Source organism: Abramis brama (assembly GCF_963993115.1).
Source record: "Abramis brama genome assembly, chromosome: 3".
NCBI lineage: Eukaryota > Metazoa > Chordata > Actinopteri > Cypriniformes > Leuciscidae > Abramis > Abramis brama.
In genome coordinates this window covers 37503204-37525764 of record NC_139965.1, presented here as the reverse complement: position 1 = coordinate 37525764, position 22561 = coordinate 37503204, and the positions used below count along the sequence as shown (strand labels likewise).

Genomic DNA, 22561 nt, shown 5'->3' with positions numbered 1-22561 from the left:
GATAAATTGGTCTGATTTAGTACATCAAGCAGAACAGAGCTGAGTCTTTTTTCACAATGTAGGAAGAAGTTTTTAAAGCGGTTTACTGTCTCTCTGGCATTCTCCATCACTGACAAGCACACACTCTTAATATTTAGGTATTGCTCACATTGACCCCAGTGAATTTCATGGGACAGAGGCCAATTCATTCAGTTCATTTCTGCTTTAGAAAGATCAGTGACCCTGCTGATGTTTATCAAAGGCTGTTGTTTCTTTAGGGAATTAAAAGGCTGTCAAACTGCTTTCTTGCTGTTTTTATGCTATTTGACATTTTTGTTCACAAACAACTGCTTGCAAGAAATGCCCCAAAGAAACTCAAAAATGTTTGATCAGCAAACATTTTGCTTTTTCATCTTTCTGCTCCTTTGCTCAGTCTTTTCTCAGACCAGCTTCGATATTCTCTTTTGCTCCAGTGGGACTATCTTTTTCATTGATTCTGTCACAGAATTTGATCTCACATTGAATTGCCCACTCAAAGCACCCCTTCATCCATCCCTAAAACCCTGCGACTGACTCTTACCAAAACAAAATCGCAGGGCTTATGCATTACTCAATCCTCAGCCTAAACGGGAGTCACCTGACATAGTTTCTAGTGAGTCTTCATGAAACTTTAGCTTAAAAGGGTATTGTTCCCTTGACAGAGTTACTTTATTGTATTGATTCGGACGGTTGAAATGTTGTCTTAATGCAACCAGATTGGCTCCTCTGTCTTGCTGGATTTCTGTCTTGGGAGAGCATTAGGTGCACCAGGCTAGAAATTTGTCCAAATCCAGCACACTGTGAGGCTGACAGTAATCAATGGGCCAACATTAGAAATGTAATATCTGTGCCATTATCATGGAATGTTTTCTCTGTGGTGTGCATTACTCTTCCATCCCGCACGTGTAGTCGAGAATGACTATCTGACATGCTATATGAAATCTTTGAGACAGATTCCTGTAAACTTTGGCATCTTATGAGAATGGATCTAAAAAAACTCACTGCACTTTTATCTTTGATATTTTTAAGTTTTATGAAGAGTCTCAAATGCCTCATCCCATCCTCGCTTCAGATAAAGACTGTACTCATACAATTTTCCTATAATTGTTTTAATTATGTATGAGCCAGCCGGTCAGCAACAGTTTTTTAAGCATGTTGAAATGACGTGACCTGTAGTGCTTCACTAAACGTCAAAGGGTATCTTCATCCTTCATGCCGTCTTTGTAGATACGCTAGTAGCGTAGTGTTGTTTGGTGATTTGAAGAGTGAAAATTGACTCTATAGACACTTCTTATTGTGCTTTACTAAAGAAGATACTGGGAGAATCCGCACCTGTAAGGCCGATGAAGCAAAAAGGTCTGAAGCCAGAAAGACACAAAAATTAGCGTGAACATCAGAACGGCATGCACAAGGTGGAAAGATTTGATAACATAGACAATCCTGAGTTGTGATGCCCAAGTTGCTTTTAATTTTGATGGACAGGTAAAGGAATTAAATTTGTTAACTGATTTCTAAAATTCACTAGTATCAGTGTGCTTTATTTAAAGACATTCATGCTGATACATGTCTTTAGATGGCAGTACTGTGTCGAACACCATTGTGGTATAGGTATCTAAAGTACATGAAGAATAGCAATGATAGCTAGCTAATGACCTACGGAATGCACCTTTAGTTCCTCTCAGATCAAACACTGCATCTTCATCTTCAGAAAAAATCTTTCCACTGTGTTCTAACGAGGTGGGACATGATAAACATTTATTTAATGTAAATGTTGTCCTAACCTGGATAGTTTGTCAATTTTGGCTACTTAGCATGACAATACAGAAGTATAAACCAAAAATTTTACAAAATGTCCAGGTGAAAACAGACATAAACAATCCACTGTGAAATACAATTGCACTGAAATCCTCATATCTGTACATTAAACATCAAATATTATCTGATTGGCTGTTATTGCGTCAAGTAGCAGTTGCATGTTCGATGTGAACAGACAATTGGTGGAATTGCTAGACTAGATATGGCAGTGATCATCAGGCAAACTGTGTAGTTTGACGGTCAGTGCTATAAACATATCCTCAGCCTGTCTTCTGCTATGTTGTTTTATTAAACATTGGAATAGTTTTGATTAGGGCAAAATGTAATTAGAGCCCTTGTGATGAATTGGATTGCTTTGTTGGGCTCATTGACCTGCCTGACTGTCTGTCTGTCTTTCGTCTGTAATAAGTGCACAGAGGCCATCAACCCATGTCATTTTCTTTTCAAATGGGCAATTATAACTGCAGCTATGTGTGAGACAGCGAAGAGAGAAAGAAAACAAAGACAAAAAGAGACAGAAAGAAGACAGACGTACAAAGGAAGGATGGCGATAGACCCATGCATTTTTCAAAGACTATGATTAGACTTGCCAAAGAGGAACTGAAGCAGAGGATCTGAGGACACAGCAGTGCTTGGGTGGCAAACCACAAGAAAGCAATTTGTCATTGATGTTTCTGAGAAGATGATGCTGTTTGTGGGCTAAATCGAGAGTGTGCGCAACAGGTGGGGCTGATCCGTCAGAAAGCAGAACAAGAGAGCTGTTGATTACTGTTTGAGTCATGCCAATACGTATGCATATGAAGTGTATCTTTCATATGGAAATTTTTGATGGCAAAAGGATGCACAACATCAGACTGGTATTGTATGGTCTAGTGTGGTTCCTGTTTTACTGATTTGTGGGGGATGATGTTTGGGAAGTTCCCATGATGAGAAAAGCTTTTGCTGGAAGTCTTGTAGAATACATTTACATGATTTAAAGTAAAAAAAACACATCATTTTTCACATACAGTACTATACATTGCTGCAGCACCTCTTTTCACACTCTGCCTGTTCCTGTCACGCTCTCTTTTAGTTCCTGTCTCTTTAAAGCCCCCCTTCCAAAACATCCAGTCTACTCTGATTGTGACGCAGGTTGTGATTTGTCAACCATTTAGAGTGTGTGTTGGAAATGTATCATGTCATGTATAGGTATGAAACAACTGGTCTTTTCAACCACACAGTATCACTATTTCTGTTACAGTTACTCAGATTTTCACAGAAGTACTGGGATAAAAGTTTATAGTTTGGATATAAACATGTATATGCAGTGTTATAAATAAAGTGGCGGTACTCACCAAAGGGGGCGGGGCTTTGTTTGGGGGGTGGTGGGGTTATGGGGGGATTGGTTGTCTCCCTCTGCAGTTTTGGTTTGAACATTGGGGGGTTGGAGTGTGAACTGTTTAACAGGGTCCCGGAGTCCCTTGTGAGATCTTTGTTTGTTTGTTTGTTTGTTTTTTGCAAAATGGTCCAAACATGCAAATTTGTTGATAACATAACTGCAATGAAGTAGCCTATAGTTATACAAAGTGCAATGGGAAGTCAAACTATCTTTAAATGTTCTTATACTGAACATGTTAATTTCCTGTCATCAGCAGGTTTTTCCTAATATCTGTCATTATTAGCAGAACACAATTTACACATGGGGAAACTTGTTTTAGTCAATAATTCAAGGTCCATATTTTAAAGCTCTTGCTAACCTGTGCTCTGCCTTAAAAGTAACATCTTGTTATTGTTTAATTATAGCATTTGTTACAATAAGGATTTAATTACATGTAAGACTCTTGATGGCTCCTTATTACTATGAGTAGGCCAGTGTTAACTTTTTTCTTTCTTTTTTTATCTATTGCATTTGTTATGAAAAATAGCAACCTACGCATTAAGAAACTATTGCTACAACATGTAATATACATCTTTAGTGAAAAAAAATATATTCCCTTAAAGGGGTGGTTGATTATAATTTAAATGTTCTAATTTTAGTTAGTGAGTAATGTTGCTGTTTGAGCATAAACAACATCTGCAAAGTTACAACGCTCAAAGATCAAAGCAAAGGGAGATATTTTCATTTAAAGAAATTGCTTTAAGGACTACAACAAACGGCTGGTAGGGACTACACCACATTCCTCCCGGGTTAGTGACATCACAAACCCTAAAATGTACACACATTTCTGTACACATCATTCAATGTACAGTACACATCATTTTTGACTCTCTCTGAAGCGTTTTACTACATTCTCAATAGAATTCAAATGGGTTGCACATTTTATCATCAGCCTCGCGATAGGAACGGCTCGTGCAAATTTTATCACTCTTTTGGAGCTCGCACCACTCATGCAAAATTAAACGACTGAGCTTCAGTCACAGTCATATTGCACAAACAGGTATATTACACACTATAGGAAAGGTAAAATAGTAAAAAAGCACAATATGTGCCTTTTAATTAAGATTTGAAGAATACTATAATGTAGATGTAAACATACCAAATGCTGTTTCTGCCACAGAAAACAACAACAAATATACCTCACAGTTCTGACTTCATATCTCAGAATTACGAGTTCATATCTCACAATTCAGACTTTTTTCTTTGGTTTTCGAGTTGCAAAATAAAAAAAAACTTTTTCTCAGAATACTAAGTTTGCATATCTCTTTTGTTTTTCGCCACGGAATGAAAATAATAATAATTAAAAGTAATTGTGACTTTTTATCTCACAATTTAGACTTCTCAGAATTACGACTTTATTTTTAACTTTACAAGTTACAAGCTCAGAATTGTGAGGGGAAAAAAACGAAAATTGTGAGATATAAAGTTGCAATAACCATCTTTATTTTTTAAAATTCCATGGCTGAAATAAGCTTCCATTGTCATGTTCATTGAATACATTTTTAAATAGTTTAAGATAATGTATAAGGCAAATGAAAGGATAATAATTAATTGTAGGATAATAAGGCATGGTCTTTGAAGTTTGACTGAAGGGATGCAGGCAGTGGTCAGTGAAGCATCCCTCACTTGACGTCTGGCTCCTAAAGGCTGTATTTGACAGGTTGCATCATTCAGCAAGATGAGGTGGGAGTGGAATTCAAAGCTCTGAGAAAAATCATGACCATTGGTTGTGATTCCTGACCAATGCAGCGCAAATACAGAGTTGAAACCTAAGTTAGGGATATGAGATTGTATAACTGTCTACATGGGTCTTTAGTCTAGACTTAAGGCCCTTGCACACTGAGTCCGAAATCCGCGTCCGAAATTTTCGCACGTTAAAAAATAAATACGACCTCACGTTATGTCAATCACGCTTGCACACTGCCTCCAAAACTTTCGTCCGCCCCAAAAAAATTTTGAATGGTGTTTTGACAATTCAGAGCCACCAAATCACGAATGCGAAAAAACGCATGCGATAATTTCGGACTCGGTGTGCAAGGGCCTTTAATAGGATAGTTTATCCAATTCAGGGCTCTGTAAGATCACAATGTATTATGACTACAAACCTTTTTGTCTTTGTACATTTCTATCTTTTTAGTCCAGATCAGTCCAGTAGCAAGTGTACAAAACCTGAAACTCATACTGTTTTTAATAAGAGCTTTTGATTTTCTGTTTGCATACCATAGATGCCAGTGCCCGGCTCAGTTTGAGGGACCCGAGTGCCAGCAGACAAAACACAGTTTCCATGGAAACGGCTATGCTTGGTTTCCCCCTATAAGGCCATGCTTCGAGAGCCACCTCTCGCTGGAGTTCATCACAGAGGTGGCAGATGGCTTGCTGCTCTACAGTGGACCCCTCTCTCAGCTTCAGCCGTGGGAGCCAGAGGACTTCATGGCCATAGGTAACCTACACACAGTCGAGCCTCAGGTCGAGAGGCGAGGAATTGCTTCAGTGTCTACATCATTCTTTCATATCACAAGCTGAACCTCTGGCACATCTTCACTCATCTCCCAGTAGGGCTACACATAGAGAGAGGAGAATGAAAAAAGGGTGATAATATGTTTATTTTAGACAGAAGGAGATGAAGAGACTCCTTCGCGTCTCTCCAGCAGGATTTACTGTTTCTAATAAAAAAAAGTTTTATTGCTGTAACATTTTCTTACTCAGGGGAGATCAGCTATCATCTAACAACCAAAGATAAAAAAAGACCACATTATTTCTGTTTGTTTGCGTATGTGTGTCATAAATTCCACAACACTGCCGTGTGTGCAGCCATATAGTAGCTCATTAGGGGTTAACGAAGGCACTCATTATATCAGCAAAGGCTTATTTGTCATTCATCTGGGAGAATGATTACAATGGGGTATACACATTTAGAGCTTTAATGAACTCACAGATCTGCCTACGTGCCGAGCATACGTTCATATAAGAGCAGTCTGCTCTTCATCAGTTTACTGGTGTGTTGGCGAATGTGGATAAGTAGCAGATAAGGCAGTGTGTGAGTGTAATCAATGCAGGGTGAGATGCTGAACATATGGAGAGAATGAGAGAGGGATGCATGGCAGACAGCCTATTTGAGGTGAGAAAGAGAGAGTGACAGGGAGTGAAAGATGAAGATTAAGTGTGTAACTGTGGACAGGGTTTCCAGCAACAAAGAGTGGTGAAGTGGTGGAGATCTGTCTGAGCTTCAGTTTCAGGTCAGTATCAGGGTGAGAGCAATAGTCAGATACTTTTCTTTTTCTAAATGGTGCTGTGCTTGTGTTGGAACTGCTGCTTGCTGGCGAGGGATCTCTGAATATCTGTGATAATGGACTCCTGATCCCATTGACTAGAAAGACGAATGATAACATGTTATGATAATGATAATGTTACTATTGGGGGTTGCACAGACTAGTCGACTTTAATTTTCTGCCATGGCGCTTTAAACTTGACGTCGGCTAACTGATCATGGCCTATAGAGGGCGCCACAAGATAAGAAATCTTTGAATTCCACTTTTACACTCCTGTTCCAACAGTTAAAATAACAAAATAAATGCATTCTACGAGAGCGCTGCACAAGATGTGTTTGATTATGCCATCTGGTGCTCAAAATTGATTTAAACAGTGCACGTTTTAAACAGCTTATTGTACGCGTAAGTTAATCACCGTTCTAAACTAATGCACTGCTGCATTTTAACACACACACACACACATATAGACAGTAGTGTGCACAGAAACATTCAGTGGTGCAGAAATGTATTGTCAACACTGTTATGTGATTTATCAATAAAATAGCTTAGAAACTGAAAAGTTCTAGCATATATTTCTTAGTAACTAAAACCCACAGATTCACCATTAGTAGAGAGACGCTGCCAGGTAGAATTAATTCACACGCATACGCTCTCTCACTAATGCATTCATATAAATGTAATCTTTGCTACTTTATTTGTATCTGATTTAGAACCAGCAGAAATCTGTGAGAAATATAACAACCCAAAGACAAATGAACTGTTAAAAATAAGCTGTTATGTAGGAGCAATAATTTTTGGTTCCTAGTTAGCATGTTTTTAGGGGCACCTCAGATGCTATTCCTTCACATCTTCTGCTTTCGAAATGTACGGATTAAAACTGGGCACTGGCTTCAGAACCAGCACTAGAAAAGGGGTGGAAGAGAAGAGTGGTTGGATAGGTCTTGTGATGACAAGCAGCAATCAGAAAGAGGAGAAATGGAAACAGAGAAAGTCTAGTAGAGAAACAGCGAGCAAAGAGAGCCAGATTAAATAGATAAAAGAGTTTCAGATTTGAAGGAACTGCTGAGGAGGAACATTAAGTGGCGCAGCTCAGACATGATTTAAGCCGAGAAAGAAGTTCATGTATGGGTGAGAGACGAAAATGGTGTGTGAAAGGGAAGGTGGAATAAAGAAAGAAAGCGGACGATGAATAATGATGAATGGCAGTGCGGAGGACAGCAGAACAAGTGTAGCCACAGTGTGAGTCTCTATACATAACTCTCTCTCTCTCTCTCTCCAGTCCTCCTCGCCTTCACTCTATCAGACCTTATTACTTACTGCTGCTCTTCACTGTGGCCTATTAAACCTTATCATTGGCCTGTTGCCTGCCAGTTTTACGCCTCTGCTCTTCTTATTAAAGACACTCATGACACTGATACTACAATGCAGTTGCATAGTGCAAACACACCCGGGGCATCCCACACACATCCCTGTGTGCAGCAGATCATTCGTGTGTGTCTGTGTGAGTATCAGTACTTCTGAGTTGTTTACGAATAGATTATGAATCTGTTGGTTGGCTGGAAAGCAGCTCACAACCTTTGCAACATGTCCAAGTTCAAGAAGTTAGTATTTGTTTGGCTTTGATTGGTTTGAGTTGAGCTGAACATTGCGGCTGGTCAGTAAAAATTTCCAGCCGGCAGTTTAGCTGTAAGAGTTTTGGCTTTAAATTAAAATTGGCATGAAATGTATTTCTTTTTATATTGATATTCTAAATACATTTGTGAGTAAACGTGTGTTTTCCTTTTAAGCCATATGTATATTAAGGCACGCGTATATATGGGTGATTCACTCATCAGTTGAAGCGCTTGAGGCATAGCTGCGCACTTTATAAAACAAGCACCAAGCATGAAATCCACACGTGGCATCTGTATTAAAGAGAAACCGTCTTTCTTCACCTCTAGCATGAATTACTTCTCATTACAAACCAGATTAATTTTCTCTAGATGACCTCTGACCTCCTCCTCAATTTATTTTCATTGGTGGAAATGGGCACATATACGTGCTTGAAGTCTTTGTCACAATGGTCTTATTGGTGGTTACAGTCTCTTTTCAAGGTTAGACAAAGATTTGATGGGTGAGCATGTCGAATCAATAGACAAATTAGACTGACAAATCTAATTTATTTGATTAAGGACACTTATTGAATGATAAAAAGCCTCATGAGGTAATTTATCCATGACTGAAAAGACTTCTGGCTGTAGATGATGTTCAGGGACATTGAGAAACCTACCTTTTGTGAATAGATGGTGTACTTGATTCATTTCTTAGTCTTGTCAAGGATGTAAAGGTAATAGTTCCTGTAGAATTTATTCATATATTATGCACTTTTATCCAAAGCGGTTTCTTATGTTGGTTCTAGAGAAGCTTAAAATGTGTAGATACATATACATGCACATATTTATATTATAGCCCTCATTCAATATTAATATAGAAGTTTATATACAGTATATTAACTCCTATATTAATATTGAATGAGGTCTATATGACCACCTTTTTGAATAAAATATACATTTTCACTTTGGTTTCATTACGGGTTTTTTTTTTTTGAAAGAAAGAAAGAAAGAAAGAAAGAAAGAAAGAAAGAAAGAAAGAAAGAACAACATTTTCCAGAATTTATAATAGAAATGTTTCTTGAGTAATGGCTGCTGGAAATTCAGCTTTGCCATCGCAGGAACAATTTTTTTTTTTAATACATATATTAGGGCTGCACGAATAATCGCAATTTACATGAAATCGCACTTAAACCGATTTGGCTTATCGTGATTATGAAATCGCAAAGGCTGTGATTTTTTTTTTTTTTTCATGCGCAGCTTGTCATTAATGTACGGCTCTGTAAACACTACTCCATCTGAAAGCATATATACAGTATATATATATAGATAGATAGATAGATAGATAGATAGTATATACTTCTTACAAAAACATTATAACATGTATAACCTTTCAACAGTACTATGCACTGTATGTAGATGGATGTATGTCTGTGTGTGTGTGTGTGTGTGTGTGTGTGTGTGTGTGTGTGTGTATATGTGTGTGAAATAATCAATATTTATCAATATCTGCAAGAATCCATGAAAGGTTGGTAATATGAAATAAAACCTTTGTTTTAGCCTATTTTTATTATCAGTCAATGAAAATGGCGTAAAAATGTTTTAGGAACTGTGAAGTGTTTATGAAAGTGTTTGTGAGCTTTTACACACACACACACACACACACACACACACACACACGGGGAGCGTCTGGCAGATGAAAGTGAGCACAGAGATACAGTTACACCCAGAGTGTGATGTGTGCATTATGGTCAATTTGCAGAAACCTGCTTCACAGTGAACCCTCTCAGACTCATCATGCCACAGCAGCTATCAAATATCCCTTTCAACTTACAGTATTCCAGCTCATTTCCCGAGCCACTGATGTGAGGGCTACTGGGTGGGGTTTTCAGGGTTCATAAGCCATCGGCCCTCCTGCTCGTCCCTTAGGACCCGCAAAGAGAAGCCATTTCTTATGCTTAAAGTGGAAATGCATTTGAGGGGGATCCGAGGGGAGGAGGTTGGTCTCCCTTCATCTTCCCTCCTGCTGACAGAGGGATTAATGTGCAGTGATGTTGCAGGGAGACCAGTATGAATTAGGGATGAGGAGCAGAGAGCACAGACGACCCCCTGTGACTGCCGAGGGATCGTTTCTGAGAGCAAAAACATGTTGCAGCCTAATTACATATACAGATTGTTTTCCCTGTATATGACATTTACATATGTAGCACTGAAAGTGCTGGCCAGTGGTCCAGATCAAACCATGTGCCCCCTCACCCTCTTCCTCTCTCTCTCTCTCTCTTCCTGGTTTTCATCTGTATATTAAGGCTGTGACACACCAAGCCGGTGGTCGGTTATCAGCCAACGCCGGGACATTGTTGAGTGTCTGTTAGCTCAGTTTTTGTGGCGTGTTCCGCATTATCGGCACAAGTCACACTCCGTCCGTAAAAAGAGAACTCTGATTGGCTGTTTAGCTTTATAGCAAACCATTCCAAGAGAAAAAAAGTGAAAGTGATGAAAGCGAGCAAACAATGAAGTCAAGAGGGGTACACAGAGGCAAACAATGAAGTCAAGAGGGGTACACAGAGAAGGTGGTTCTAATTTTACCTCATCTTACCTGAGTATTCCAATACTCGACACAGCTGTCTGGAATGAAGAAAGTGATCAACATGATTCATATTCAAAATGGTTAAGGTACCGATATACTCACATTATTTTTTGTTTTTCGCTTAGGGGTAAAAAAGTATGCAGTCCTAATTTTGTTTCCACTTTTGAATGATGACTATAGATTACTAGGCATTGAGAAAGTTCACATGTGACCGAAACGTGAAGTGTTTTCCTGTTGGACTTTATGGTCTATGCTCCTCGTATGCGACCGTTTTTAAGGCGCTGTGAGTTCTTGGCTATTTTTCGACTATAGACTACTGCCACCCTGCTCTTATGATCGTCATTTCCTCTCACGCAGGCACAAAACTGCTAGTTGGTCGTTGGCTATAGACTTTACAGTGTATTCGAGCACAACTTTTTGGCCCAGACGCATGGGACGAGAGCCAACAACATAGTCAGCTTTCATTACCACTAGTTCTTTGATGATGGTTTGGTGTGTCATGGCCTTTAGAAACTTCCAGTAGTCACCTACTCTTTCTGTCTGTCTTACAGAGACACATTCATTACTTCCCCTCATTTCAGTCCTTTCAAATCAATACCAACCCTAGACTTGTACCTTTTCCATCTCTCATTTTCACTGCTGTTGCCCTTCCTTTCTCAATCCTACTTCATCTGCACTCTACCTAAAATGTCATGTCAGCCAGAGAAGACATGGTCTTGCTCTCAGTCGGCAGCGCTTCATGTCTGGGGCAGGATTGGTGACAGAATCAGTGTAGGGGAGCAGTTGTCTGTTCTCAGGGGCTTCCCTCTAAAAAGGGCTTCTCAGCCCAGATTACAGCAGCACTTCTCCGCACCCAGCATGTTCACTGTTATCTCCAGCTCAACACTCTGATACCATCGGGAGTTAGCCTGGAGACACCAGAGAAAAAGGTTGAGAGAGAATTCAAAGAGACCATTGGAAACCGCCAAGATAGAAACAGTTTCAGAAACTCTGAAGAGTTTAAAAAAAGTTTATTTCATTCAGTTGTGTAAATCATGAGTTAATAAAGGAAAGAACCCCTTTTTTTTGGGGGGTTTATCATTTCTATTTGGAAATATTTAAAATATTATGGCGAGCTAACAGGGAAACTAAACAGGGAAAGTTTGTAACACTTTCCATGTGCTTTTATTGTACACACAAAGTGCACAACATGACAGTGCATAGACTGATATTTGTTACAATTGAGATTATTTCACTCAAGCACAAACAAACTCACTGTCATGCATTTAGAGTCGTAAGCCTGTGTTTTATGTCCTAGTGCATTTGTTATTTCCTGTTTGTGTACCTTTTTGAATTCAAACGCTTAAAATTAAATGGTGACAAGGTAAATATTGTTGTGAACATGTAAATTTGATTATCACAATAAATGCATTTCATTCATAAAGCATTAATTTACACCATTTAAAGATTAGTAGATTTTAAAACTAATTTGAAGAATTGATTAATTAAATGTGGCAATGTTATAACAAAGTTTGAGAGAGAAAACCAAATTTTAACGAAAGTTACGTTTAAACAAAATGAGGGGTTATCTCATTGTATCTGCACTAATGGGTTATACACCAAAAAGTCTTGTTCACCATATAAAACAGTAGCCAACCAGAGTAATACCTACTTAACTAACACTTGCAAAGTACCGAGAAATTTTATTAAACAGTACTTCTGAGCCATTATTTCTATTATTGCTCTGTTTGTCTCACAGCATGTGCTAACCAAACTCCCCCCCTCAACCGCGAGAGTGAGGCAAAGTCCCTCAGCACTCATGAGCCGCTTGAATGGGTTAAACCATGCAGGGGATGATGATGGAAGACATTCACTTGCTGAAACACACTGTGCAAGAAATAATAGGAGAAATAGAGTGACAGCGAGAATAAGCACAGATGGACGACATAAATCAGCCAGTTTTAATGACGGTGTGAGGGAATTATCCCGGACAATATGTCTGGAGACTCAATCATTTGATTTCAGCTAATGAAGTGGGTGCATGTGTTTTGAGAAGTGTCTAGGGTTGCTTAATTACAGTTCATCTTATACATTATCCTCTCATACAGTAAAAAAAGAACACTGTAACCAACGAAAGTTCAGTTTCATGGTCTGCAGATGGTGAGAGCCAGACAGTGCAACATAGCCGAGCTGAGAGGAAGTGCATGTTATTTACAGGAATGAAAAGAGTGCATCAAAGGGAGAACTCGAGAGGATGACAAATAAGAAAATAGAGGGAGAATTGAAAGACACTGGGAAAGCGGGTTGGTGAGACAAACGACAGACAGACATATCGGCCAAAATAGGCACGCCGTGCTTATTTAACAGCAAAGATCCTGCTGATAAATGTGAAATTAGTTGAAGGCATTTCTGCCTGTATGCTCAGACTCTGTCAGAATATATGATGCTTAGGGGAGTCTTCGTGGCTTCATTAATTTTTAATTTGCCAATCGACTAACTCAGACAAAAAGAAGAACTTTCCGTAATATGTTTTTCCTATTATGCCAGAGGATAATATAATTGTAATTGCAGCAGGCTCTGCAGCGCTTACTTGACCCTGTAATGTGAAACAAAGTGTGAGTTTATGTGATACATTTGTCAGTCAAAAGCCTGCTGCTAGTTGAACTTAAAACACTTTTACTTGGTAGTTTTTAGGCAGTGTGTGTGTGTTCAGTGTAGAGTTTTTATAACCATCCTCCACTCCTTTGTAGTTCTGTATCTGGGTATTAACAGTTCAACTAAGTTGCTTTCTCTCTCTCTCTCTCTCTGTCTGTCTCTGTTTTTCTCTCTCAGAACTGATCGACGGCACCCCCACCCTGAAAATTAACCACGGCTCGGGTACATTGGTCCTGCAGTTGCCGGGCAACGTGAATGTAGCGGACAGACGGTGGCACAGACTGGACGTGAGGAGCAACAGCAAAGTAAGCATTCACCGATAGCAAGCGACTGACTGCCGTGTTTAATCGAGCGGCGGCCCGTCTCTCCTCGGCAGCTTCTTCCAATAATACACCTCAGTACTTCTGTACAAGACGTCAGAGTCTTACTATCTGGTCTGAAACCATCTTCACAGCCCGAGAGGGACAGATGAACTGTGGTCGCAGCTGTTAGCTGGGTTTACTTGATCCCAAACATTGTTTAGTGTGCTAATTTGTATTGTATTCACTGTTGCCAGCCCAGAACTGTTTCTGATCCAAAGGCCTCTTTGTTGTTGCTGCTAGTCGCTGTAGTAGTGCTAGCTTGTAGTCTTGCTGGGGTGGAATTTGCCTGAGGGTCAGTCTGAAATTTCTTCAAATTATAATCCTTATTGTTCAATGCAAACAGGATGTGAGCATCCTGCTGGGTGTGAATGGAACATTGCAAGTTGGAAAATGGGTCTAACTGCTAAATTGGTCTGACTGCTGTACACTCTGTATCTCTTTTCCCAATTGATTTATTTGTATTGTTTTTTTGTTTGTTTTTTAACCCGAACAGAAATAACATTAGCACATTTCTATGAAGTTTGTGGTAAAAACTTCAATACAGATTCAATATCTTTAATCAATTTGAAGGGAAAGTGGTTTATTTCAAAATTATTATTATTATTATTAATTTTACATGTACATCATTGGTGCTACATAAAAAACGTTCAGTCTCAGAATGTTTAATATGCCGCCATTCAATTGTGGTTTTTCATGGAAGTCAAATTCCTACATTTGTGTGCTAATAAAGGTTCCTTTCTCCCACACGTTTGTTCCCAGGAGGTGCGTTTTACACTTGACCGCTGTGCTGGAGCCACTATCATGGAGATGGAGGGAGTGGGCAGCTGGCTAACTACTGAAGATCACACTTCCTGTGAAGTTTCTGGCATTACACCAAATATGGACAAGTAAAGCACTTCTCTTCCTTTATATTTCTCTTTTCACACAAAACTTATGTTTGTTTAAAGTGTTAAAAATATCGCCCTGATGAGCCAGTAAAGTTATTGTGCCAAAGGAGCCATTCCTCTACCATGACACAGAACACCAGTCAATGAAACAATCATTACCTTCCTCTTTCTCACTCTACATATGAGCCTCATTCCAATTATGAACTCAATAATGTCTTGAAATATTGATAGTCACACAAAGGTCTCAATCTAAAAGGTCAAATGAATTATCGGAGTTAATCTCTAGAGGAAAATTACCTCTCCATAACATATAGCACATTAATGGCAAGGGTCATTGTCCCTTCTGATGTGCTTTCAGGCATCTGAATATGACGCAGGTGCTTCAGCTAGGAGGAGTGAATGAGAACCTGCCATATATTTACCCACAACTTCAACACAAGCACTTCACTGGCTGTATCCGAAACCTCATTGTGGACAGCAAGGTGAGGTTTTCTTGATTTTTTTTGAAGGGGCAAATGAAGGGGGCTAAAAGTGTTGTTTTCCATAATTTTAGAACGATTGCAAATGTGACATTGATTTTAAACAACAGTTCAATAAACAAGTAGCATGAAGTTATATTAAGTGACCTTTAGAAGAGATTTTAAACGCAATATTGACTGTTTTTGCTCTAGGAAAAAATAGTTCAAATAGTTCAAAACAAAGCCACAGCAGGAAAGCTGCCACGTCTGAGCAACATACAGCTGTGTTACTGAATGATTCAGATTTTTTTAGCGAACGGTGGAGTCAATGATTCAATGGCCCATTAATAAAGACAGTGGCTGCATCCTAGTGAGATTTCGTCCTTCCTAGACCAGTACAATCTTTCATTACACAATGAAATTGGACAAGATCAGTACCGCTTCCTTTTCCGCTAATTATTTTTTGTCAATTGAAATGTGTGCAACGGACACTGCCTTCCAAGTATTTTTCGAGATTTGACGGAGCTTGATGAAGTTGCACTCTAGAGTTACTATGACGCAGCCTTCACCTTTTATATTTAAAAGTATAATTGCACCTTTTTTTCCAACATTTCATATGTATGTATAAAAAATTTTAAAAAAAAATGTATGTATGTTCTGCTGATTTGGTGCTCCAGAAACATTTGTTGTTATTATCAATGTTGAAAAAAGTTTTGCTGCTTAATATTTTTTTGTAAACATGATACTGTCCCTATATGGACAAGCACATATGCTTACCAAGCTGTCAGTTTTTAGTTTTCTAAGAAGTGTTATTTCAACTGAGTTATAAATGACCATGCCACTTGTCTTTTTAACTGATCTGTGATCTCACCCCACGTTATCATGTCAAGGTTTGTAATGGTGGGTGGTTGTTTGTTTCTCATTTTAACACCGTGACTCTGCTGAAAGTTCTTGAGTCTAAAACACTTGACCAGTGGTCATCAGACAGACAGGAACAGGTTTCACTTAGGCTACTGCGGCTTGACTGGAGAGCAGGTCATAGACTGTGGAAGGAGGAAGTACAGAGGTAGAATTGCTATTTTAAAAACTCTTCTGCCCACTCAGTTTTCTCAGATGGTTTACATCATTTTGCTCTTTCCCTGTTGTTGACCCGTGAGAATTCTAAGTAGGCTTTTTGGTGGCAAATACACAGTGTAATGGGGTACATGGCAAAGTGGTTTTAAGATTTAAGGATATTATGCCATTTACTGCTCCACCTTGGGAGGTACATGCAGGGAACTACAGTACGTTACTTAAAAGGTCACATAGGTTTGCTTAGCTATGAATCCCATTAAAGAGAAAGTACAATCCTTTACTAAATCCAAACTAAAGGAAAAAAATAAACCAAACAACCCTAAACCTTATGGTGAAAAGGTCAACCTTGCAGAGGTGTACACCAAAAACAAGCAGCCAAAAATGCAACCACAGCAAATCAAAATAAAAAGTGAGACTTGTGAGAATGGGTCGTTCGGCTCCAACTACGAAAAAGTCACAAAAGTCATATACTAACAGTTACTAAAAAAGTTTTACAAAATGTTTTTCATTAGGAAATAAATGAAAATGAGCTGTATGGCTGCTCCAAGAGAGACTTTAACTGAAATAAAACAACCTAGGGCAGTAACAACATTGACAAAACAAGGCAAGAATTTTTTTTTTTTTTTTTTTAAAGAAATTAATACTTTGATGCATTAAATTGTTTAAAAGTTACTGTAAAGACATTTACATTTGACAAAATTTAGATTTTCCATCACAGGATGAATTTCAAAAAAAAAAGAAAGAAAAAAGTGTAGTGTTAAATAGTGTTAAAGTGTAAGTATTATAGTTTTACTGTATTTTTGATAAAATACATGCAAATTTGGTGACCGTAAGAGACTTCTTTAAAAAAAAAAATTTAGATCCCAAACTTTGTAGTATGTCCTCCATAACTACTGCTCTGATCCTTCTTGGCATAAAGTGTACACGTTCATGACAAATTTTCACATCTAATTTTCACCTCCTTGCGTGCCCCTGGTGTTTGATGGGGAGTGTTGCTCAACTTCCCTTCAAAATCCCCTTCAGGTGCCCGATAGTGTTAAGGTCGGGTGAAATACTTTTTATCACCTTGTGAGAATTTATAGTCACTGCCATGTTGGAAAAAGTGCCCAACAATGGAGAAGGAGAAGGTAGCATCTTCTGTTTCAAAATTGTGTATGTGAATTCATGACACCTTTGATAAAGCACAACTCCCCCATTCCTCAGAACTTTACTACCACCAAACTTCTCTGCGGGGACCAGGTACTTTTCACTGTACTACAAAAATTGCACCAGACATTTTTTTATTACAATTTTATTTTGTAACTTTCAGGAGGGTGTTCTCATTTTTGCAACACAACATTTTAACACTTTGATAAGAAAATCGTATGTTCCTAATCAATGTAGACATGGTTCTTTGGTAATCAAGCAGCTTCTTTGGTAATTTGGCGATCAAGCAGACTTGCTGGAACATTATATTTTCATGGAGTAATTGCTGAATCTGGTAACTTTCAGAGGGGGTGTATACTTATTTATGCTTTATACTCTGTGTATGTATACAGTATATATCAGCTTCATTGGTCAGATGTTATGAGTAGCCAAAGCACAGCCAGGTCAAGTTCACCAGTCAACTGCAGGACACTTAAACAGACCCACTTCCAGAATAAACATCTCAGTAAAACACAAACTTATAAAGAACATTCTTGAACTGAATCTATAAGGATATACAGTGTAGATGGTTTCAGGCAGACAACACAGGCAGTGCTAACATTCATTACTCTGTGAAAGATCAGCATGAAGCAAACACACATTCACCAGGACTTTAATTCTACAATTAAAGTTTCTTGGAATATTGTATAGTCAGACAGTAAGTATCTCATTAATATTGCTAATGAGGAAATATCTAAGCAGAGGGGTTTGCAATAATGGCCAGCTGGCTGTACATTGTCCTACTTATTGCATGACTACTTACCAAATAATTGAATACATGAAAATATTTTTGAAGTGCAGTTATTTTAGTTTTAGCTTACTTTTATTTGAGAGAGAGAACCGAGCACAGCTTTTTAGGAAACAAGTGGTCAGTTATAGTGTTACTATAGACAACTGGCATTATTCGTTAATACAGTAGATGACTATTGAATGCTACTATCCTTGCTGAATGAAAGTATTCATGTCTTTAAAAATATATCGTACTCACCCCAAACTTTTGAGTTAATGGTCAGTTATAGAGTTTCCATGGACAACTGTCATTTTTTTAGAATATAATACTGCTGAATTAATTTCATTATTGATCAGTAGCATTACTGTAAATTGCCTGTCTTTATTGTTTGCTTTATAAGAGAACATTACGTTAATGTGTGCGTGCAACAAGCAAGATGTGCATTTGTAAATCCGGTGACGCGTGTATTGATTTTTATTAATAAACAATAAACAAGTTTTCTCTGACAGTGTCGACTCGGCTGCAAAGATGAAGTTGACGATCGCCATTTCCGTGTGAACGCGCCTATAGAGAGAAATGCACATAAATAGGTGCAATGCAAGTGACCGCGCGGGCGCCTCCATGATTGTCTGTTATATTTGCTTCTTATTCATTAAATCCAGGCAATTGGTTGATGAAAAATTGATTAAAATTAAGATACAATTTATACAAAACGAAATTCACTTTAAAGGTCCCGTTCTTCGTGATCCCATGTTTCAAACTTTAGTTAGTGTGTAATGTTGTTGTTAGAGTATAAATAATATCTGTAAAATTATAAAGCTCAAAGTTCAATGCCAAGCGAGATATTTTATTTAACAGAAATCGCCTACAGTGAACGGCCCGTTTGGACTACATCCCTCTACTTCCTTCTTTAATGACGTCACTAGAACAGTTTTTTGACTAAGCTCCGCCCACAGAAATGCTACCTCAACTCTACCGAAATTCGTTTATGTACTTGCGCACTTTTTATAACTTACTGTGTTTACTCAGCTCTTACGGTGATTTTCTGAAGTAAAACTGACGCTTCATCTTTTGTGTGATGTACAATAAACTTTATTAAACTCATCAGTAAGTTATATGTTTGATCATCATTCGGACCTGGTCCGAAACAACAGACTTGTAGGCTATTAATAAATAATGGATACATACAAGCAGATGACAAATACGTTATAATAACCATAATTAAACTACTAAACTATACCTTTTCCATCTCTATACAGCACTCTGACTCTGTAGGCATTATTGTCCTACTCGAAATGAACTCCGTTACTGAGAGTTTTTGATATTATCATCATTCCGTGAGATGAAATTGTCCTGAGAGACTGAGCGCGAGCTCATGAAGCTCCGCCCCCTGGGTCGTCCAGCAGCAGCTTATTTGCATTTAAAGGGCACACACTAAAACAGCGCGTTTTTCTGAGCCCCAAAAAATGACAATTTAAACATGCTGTAAAAAATGATCTGTTGGGTATTTTGAGCTGAAACTTCACATACACACTCTGGGGACATCAGAGACTTATTTTACATCTTGTGAAAAGGGGCATAATACGGGACCTTTAAAGAAAGGTTTTCTACAAAACTTGATAAAGTGGTCAAAATCATGTCTGACCCGCTCCATGTCTCATATTGCGCATCCTATCTTACTCGGTCGTGCTGTTCACTTTTCATAAATCAACATAAATAAAAAAAAAAAAAAAAAAAAAAAAATATTTTAACAAATATGAAACTAAATGCGCTTTTTTTAATGGCTACAACAGTAGGTAGGCCAACATACTCTCTATTTGTACAAATTGATGCACATTCATTTATTTCTGAATTTTGCACACACAAGTTGAAAGGCATTTGTTCAAATCAAGTTCACAGATAATTGTGCATGCATTTATTAATCATTATGATACTAAAATCATAACAAAGTAGGCTATGCACATGCACAAACAAATTCAGATGAGCCCAGAATATGAACGCAATTACACGTTAAGCATTTTCCCCCCATAGAAAACCATTATAAGAACGCTTAATGTGGCTTAATGCAGATTAGAATGTCCCCTTATTTTGTCGAAATAATATGATATTTATGATATAAAATATTATGTCGATACTACTGCTGTGTCCACCGTGGTCTCCTTCTTGATCAGCGGAAACGATTTTTGCTTGTTTGGGATCTGACTGGCCAGCGTATTTTAAAAAGTTAAGCAAACTTTTCTGTCTTTTTGACATTTTTCCCCTGAGTGAAACGATCGAGGCTAACAGCAATCTCAACTAGTACAACAAGCGCGCAAGTCATGTGTCACAAACATTGAACACTACAGAAACAGTAATTTTATTTTTTTCATTTAGCCAATTCATTTTCCATAGTGACACAGGAGGTGCCGGATCCAATAAAAAAGGTTTCGGATCCAATGTCGGAGGTTCCGGATCCAATGTCGGAGGTGACGGAACATGTTCCGGCGTGTTCCGGCTCAAATTAAGCCCTGATGTTTTCTATTGGTCATGTCTTGTGTAAGGGGAGTGTTAGCCTCTATTAGGTCCAATGTTTCCACACTGTGGCTCAGGAGATTTAACCTCTTTCTTTATCAGGAGACAAATGGCAATAAACCAACCTATCTAAAATGAAATAAAGAGTGACAAAGAGTAGTTCAGTGAATTAACGCAGTCCTTCTGCTTATTTATCTGCAAGTAAATCAGCCGTGCTCCAGGTGCAACTGGTTCCCGAACAGGGTCAAACTCATGCTGCAGCCACTTCAATAACATGACATTAAGAGGAGTGTGCATGAATAAATAGGAGTCATCAGATGAAAGGAAAAATTGATGTAATGTGATGCATGGTTGTTCTCTTGTGAAGAGAATTTAAGACCTCAAGGTTCCCCAATTCTGTTAATACAGAGCGCTGCAGGCTTGCTTTTTTTAAGTGGCTTTGGCCTGCTCGGCATAGTAATATTCATTATGGCAGGCTGGATTAAAGGTGAATGCACAAATAAGATAAAATGAACTTTTTCCATCTCTTATCTTCTCAAGGCCCCCTAGTATGGCCTATCCTGACTTTCCAATCTTTAAATCACTTTCTTTCAGTCCTCTCTCAGTGTTTACATGACTTCTAGTAGTCTGTATCCATCTTTTTTTTCTCTCTCTCTCTCAGTTTTATGACCTAGGTTCACCAGCCGACTCCTCTGGCAGTGCTCCAGGATGTTTGATGACGGACAGTAGCTGTGTGAACATGGGCTTTCCCTCCTGCGGGACCCGGGGCCGCTGCCACGGCGAGTGGGGTTCCTTCAGCTGTCAGTGCACACCTGGGTACAGCGGGCATCAGTGTGAAAAGGGTAATTACTCAGACATGGCTTGGAAACTTTGGGACAACTACTGTTTTCATAAGTGGGAGGTGAGAGAAACTGAGGCTTTGAAGATAAAGCAGATAAGTCATTGCTAAAGAGGATGACTGAATGGATTTGGAAACATTTTTAGTGGGGCAGTGAATATCTTTGAATTGCTCTGTGTAGGAGGGATAGTGTTAGCACCCAGGCAGGATTTTCACACACACTAAATCTTGGCACAAATTGCATTCAGAAGTGTTATGAATTTGTAGAGATTCTTTATGTAATCGCATCCTGCGATATTCTCACAGTGCGTTTTTCACTGTAGTGTTTATGCATCCTTTTTTAAGGACTGCATTTGAAGAACACTTTTGTGTTTCACAGAGGTTCCGGAGTACTCTTTTGATGGAAGGAGTCACATACACTTTCAGCTGGCCTTCACGCTCCCGGCCAGACACACGCAGATTCAGGTCCTGGTCCGGACACGCAAACACAGCAGCTCTATCCTCAGCCTGCTGTCCAAAGAGCAGAATGAATATCTCAAACTGGAGGTTAGTGCTTTTGAAAGCATCTCTCTTTTCCTTTCTCATGCCCTTCAGTTCACTTAAATATGGCTGATGCATTATCAAGGGTTTCCTTCTGCTGGAGATTATTATCTTGTTCCTTTTGAATATAATTTAGTTCTTTTCCAAAGCCTCTTAGAATTGTTTTGATATTCTCAAAACAGGGGAGATTATGATGCATCTTTAGGGTCACCAAGGCTGAATTTATTTTATCAAAAATACAGGGAAAACAGTAATAATGTGAAATATATAAATTACATTTTATAATAACAGTTTTGTATTTTAATATATTTTTAAATATAATTTATTTCTGTCATGGAAAAGCTGTATTTTCAGCATCATTACTCCAGTCGTCAGTGTCACATGACCCTTCACATATCATTCTAATATGCAGATTTGGTGCTTATGAAACATTTATTATTATTATCAGTGATGAAAATGGTTAATATATATTATTTTTTTTAAGGATTTTTTGATAAATAGAAACCGTAAACTTTTTAGACATTAATTGACATTTAATGTGTTAAGAATAAACCTGAATTAACTTTGAACAATATTATATTTATAATTTAGCATTAACTTAGATAATAATAGAAATAGAAATATTGACCACCCTGTTTTTAATGTCT

The 22561-nt window shown here is 38.3% G+C and overlaps 1 protein-coding gene across 1 annotated transcript in view; it reads left to right on the top strand.

Annotated features, from left to right (window-relative positions):
- LOC311079590 (neural-cadherin) overlaps positions 1 to 22561 on the top strand; it is a 263223-nt gene that overhangs the window by 212822 nt on the left and 27840 nt on the right. Inside the window, exons 23-28 of the mRNA XM_084109162.1 lie at positions 5476 to 5690; positions 13507 to 13634; positions 14451 to 14578; positions 14937 to 15060; positions 21198 to 21378; positions 21754 to 21920. Coding sequence (XP_083965288.1) covers positions 5476 to 5690; positions 13507 to 13634; positions 14451 to 14578; positions 14937 to 15060; positions 21198 to 21378; positions 21754 to 21920 — 943 coding nt within the window. The remainder of the gene's footprint in view (positions 1 to 5475; positions 5691 to 13506; positions 13635 to 14450; positions 14579 to 14936; positions 15061 to 21197; positions 21379 to 21753; positions 21921 to 22561) is intronic.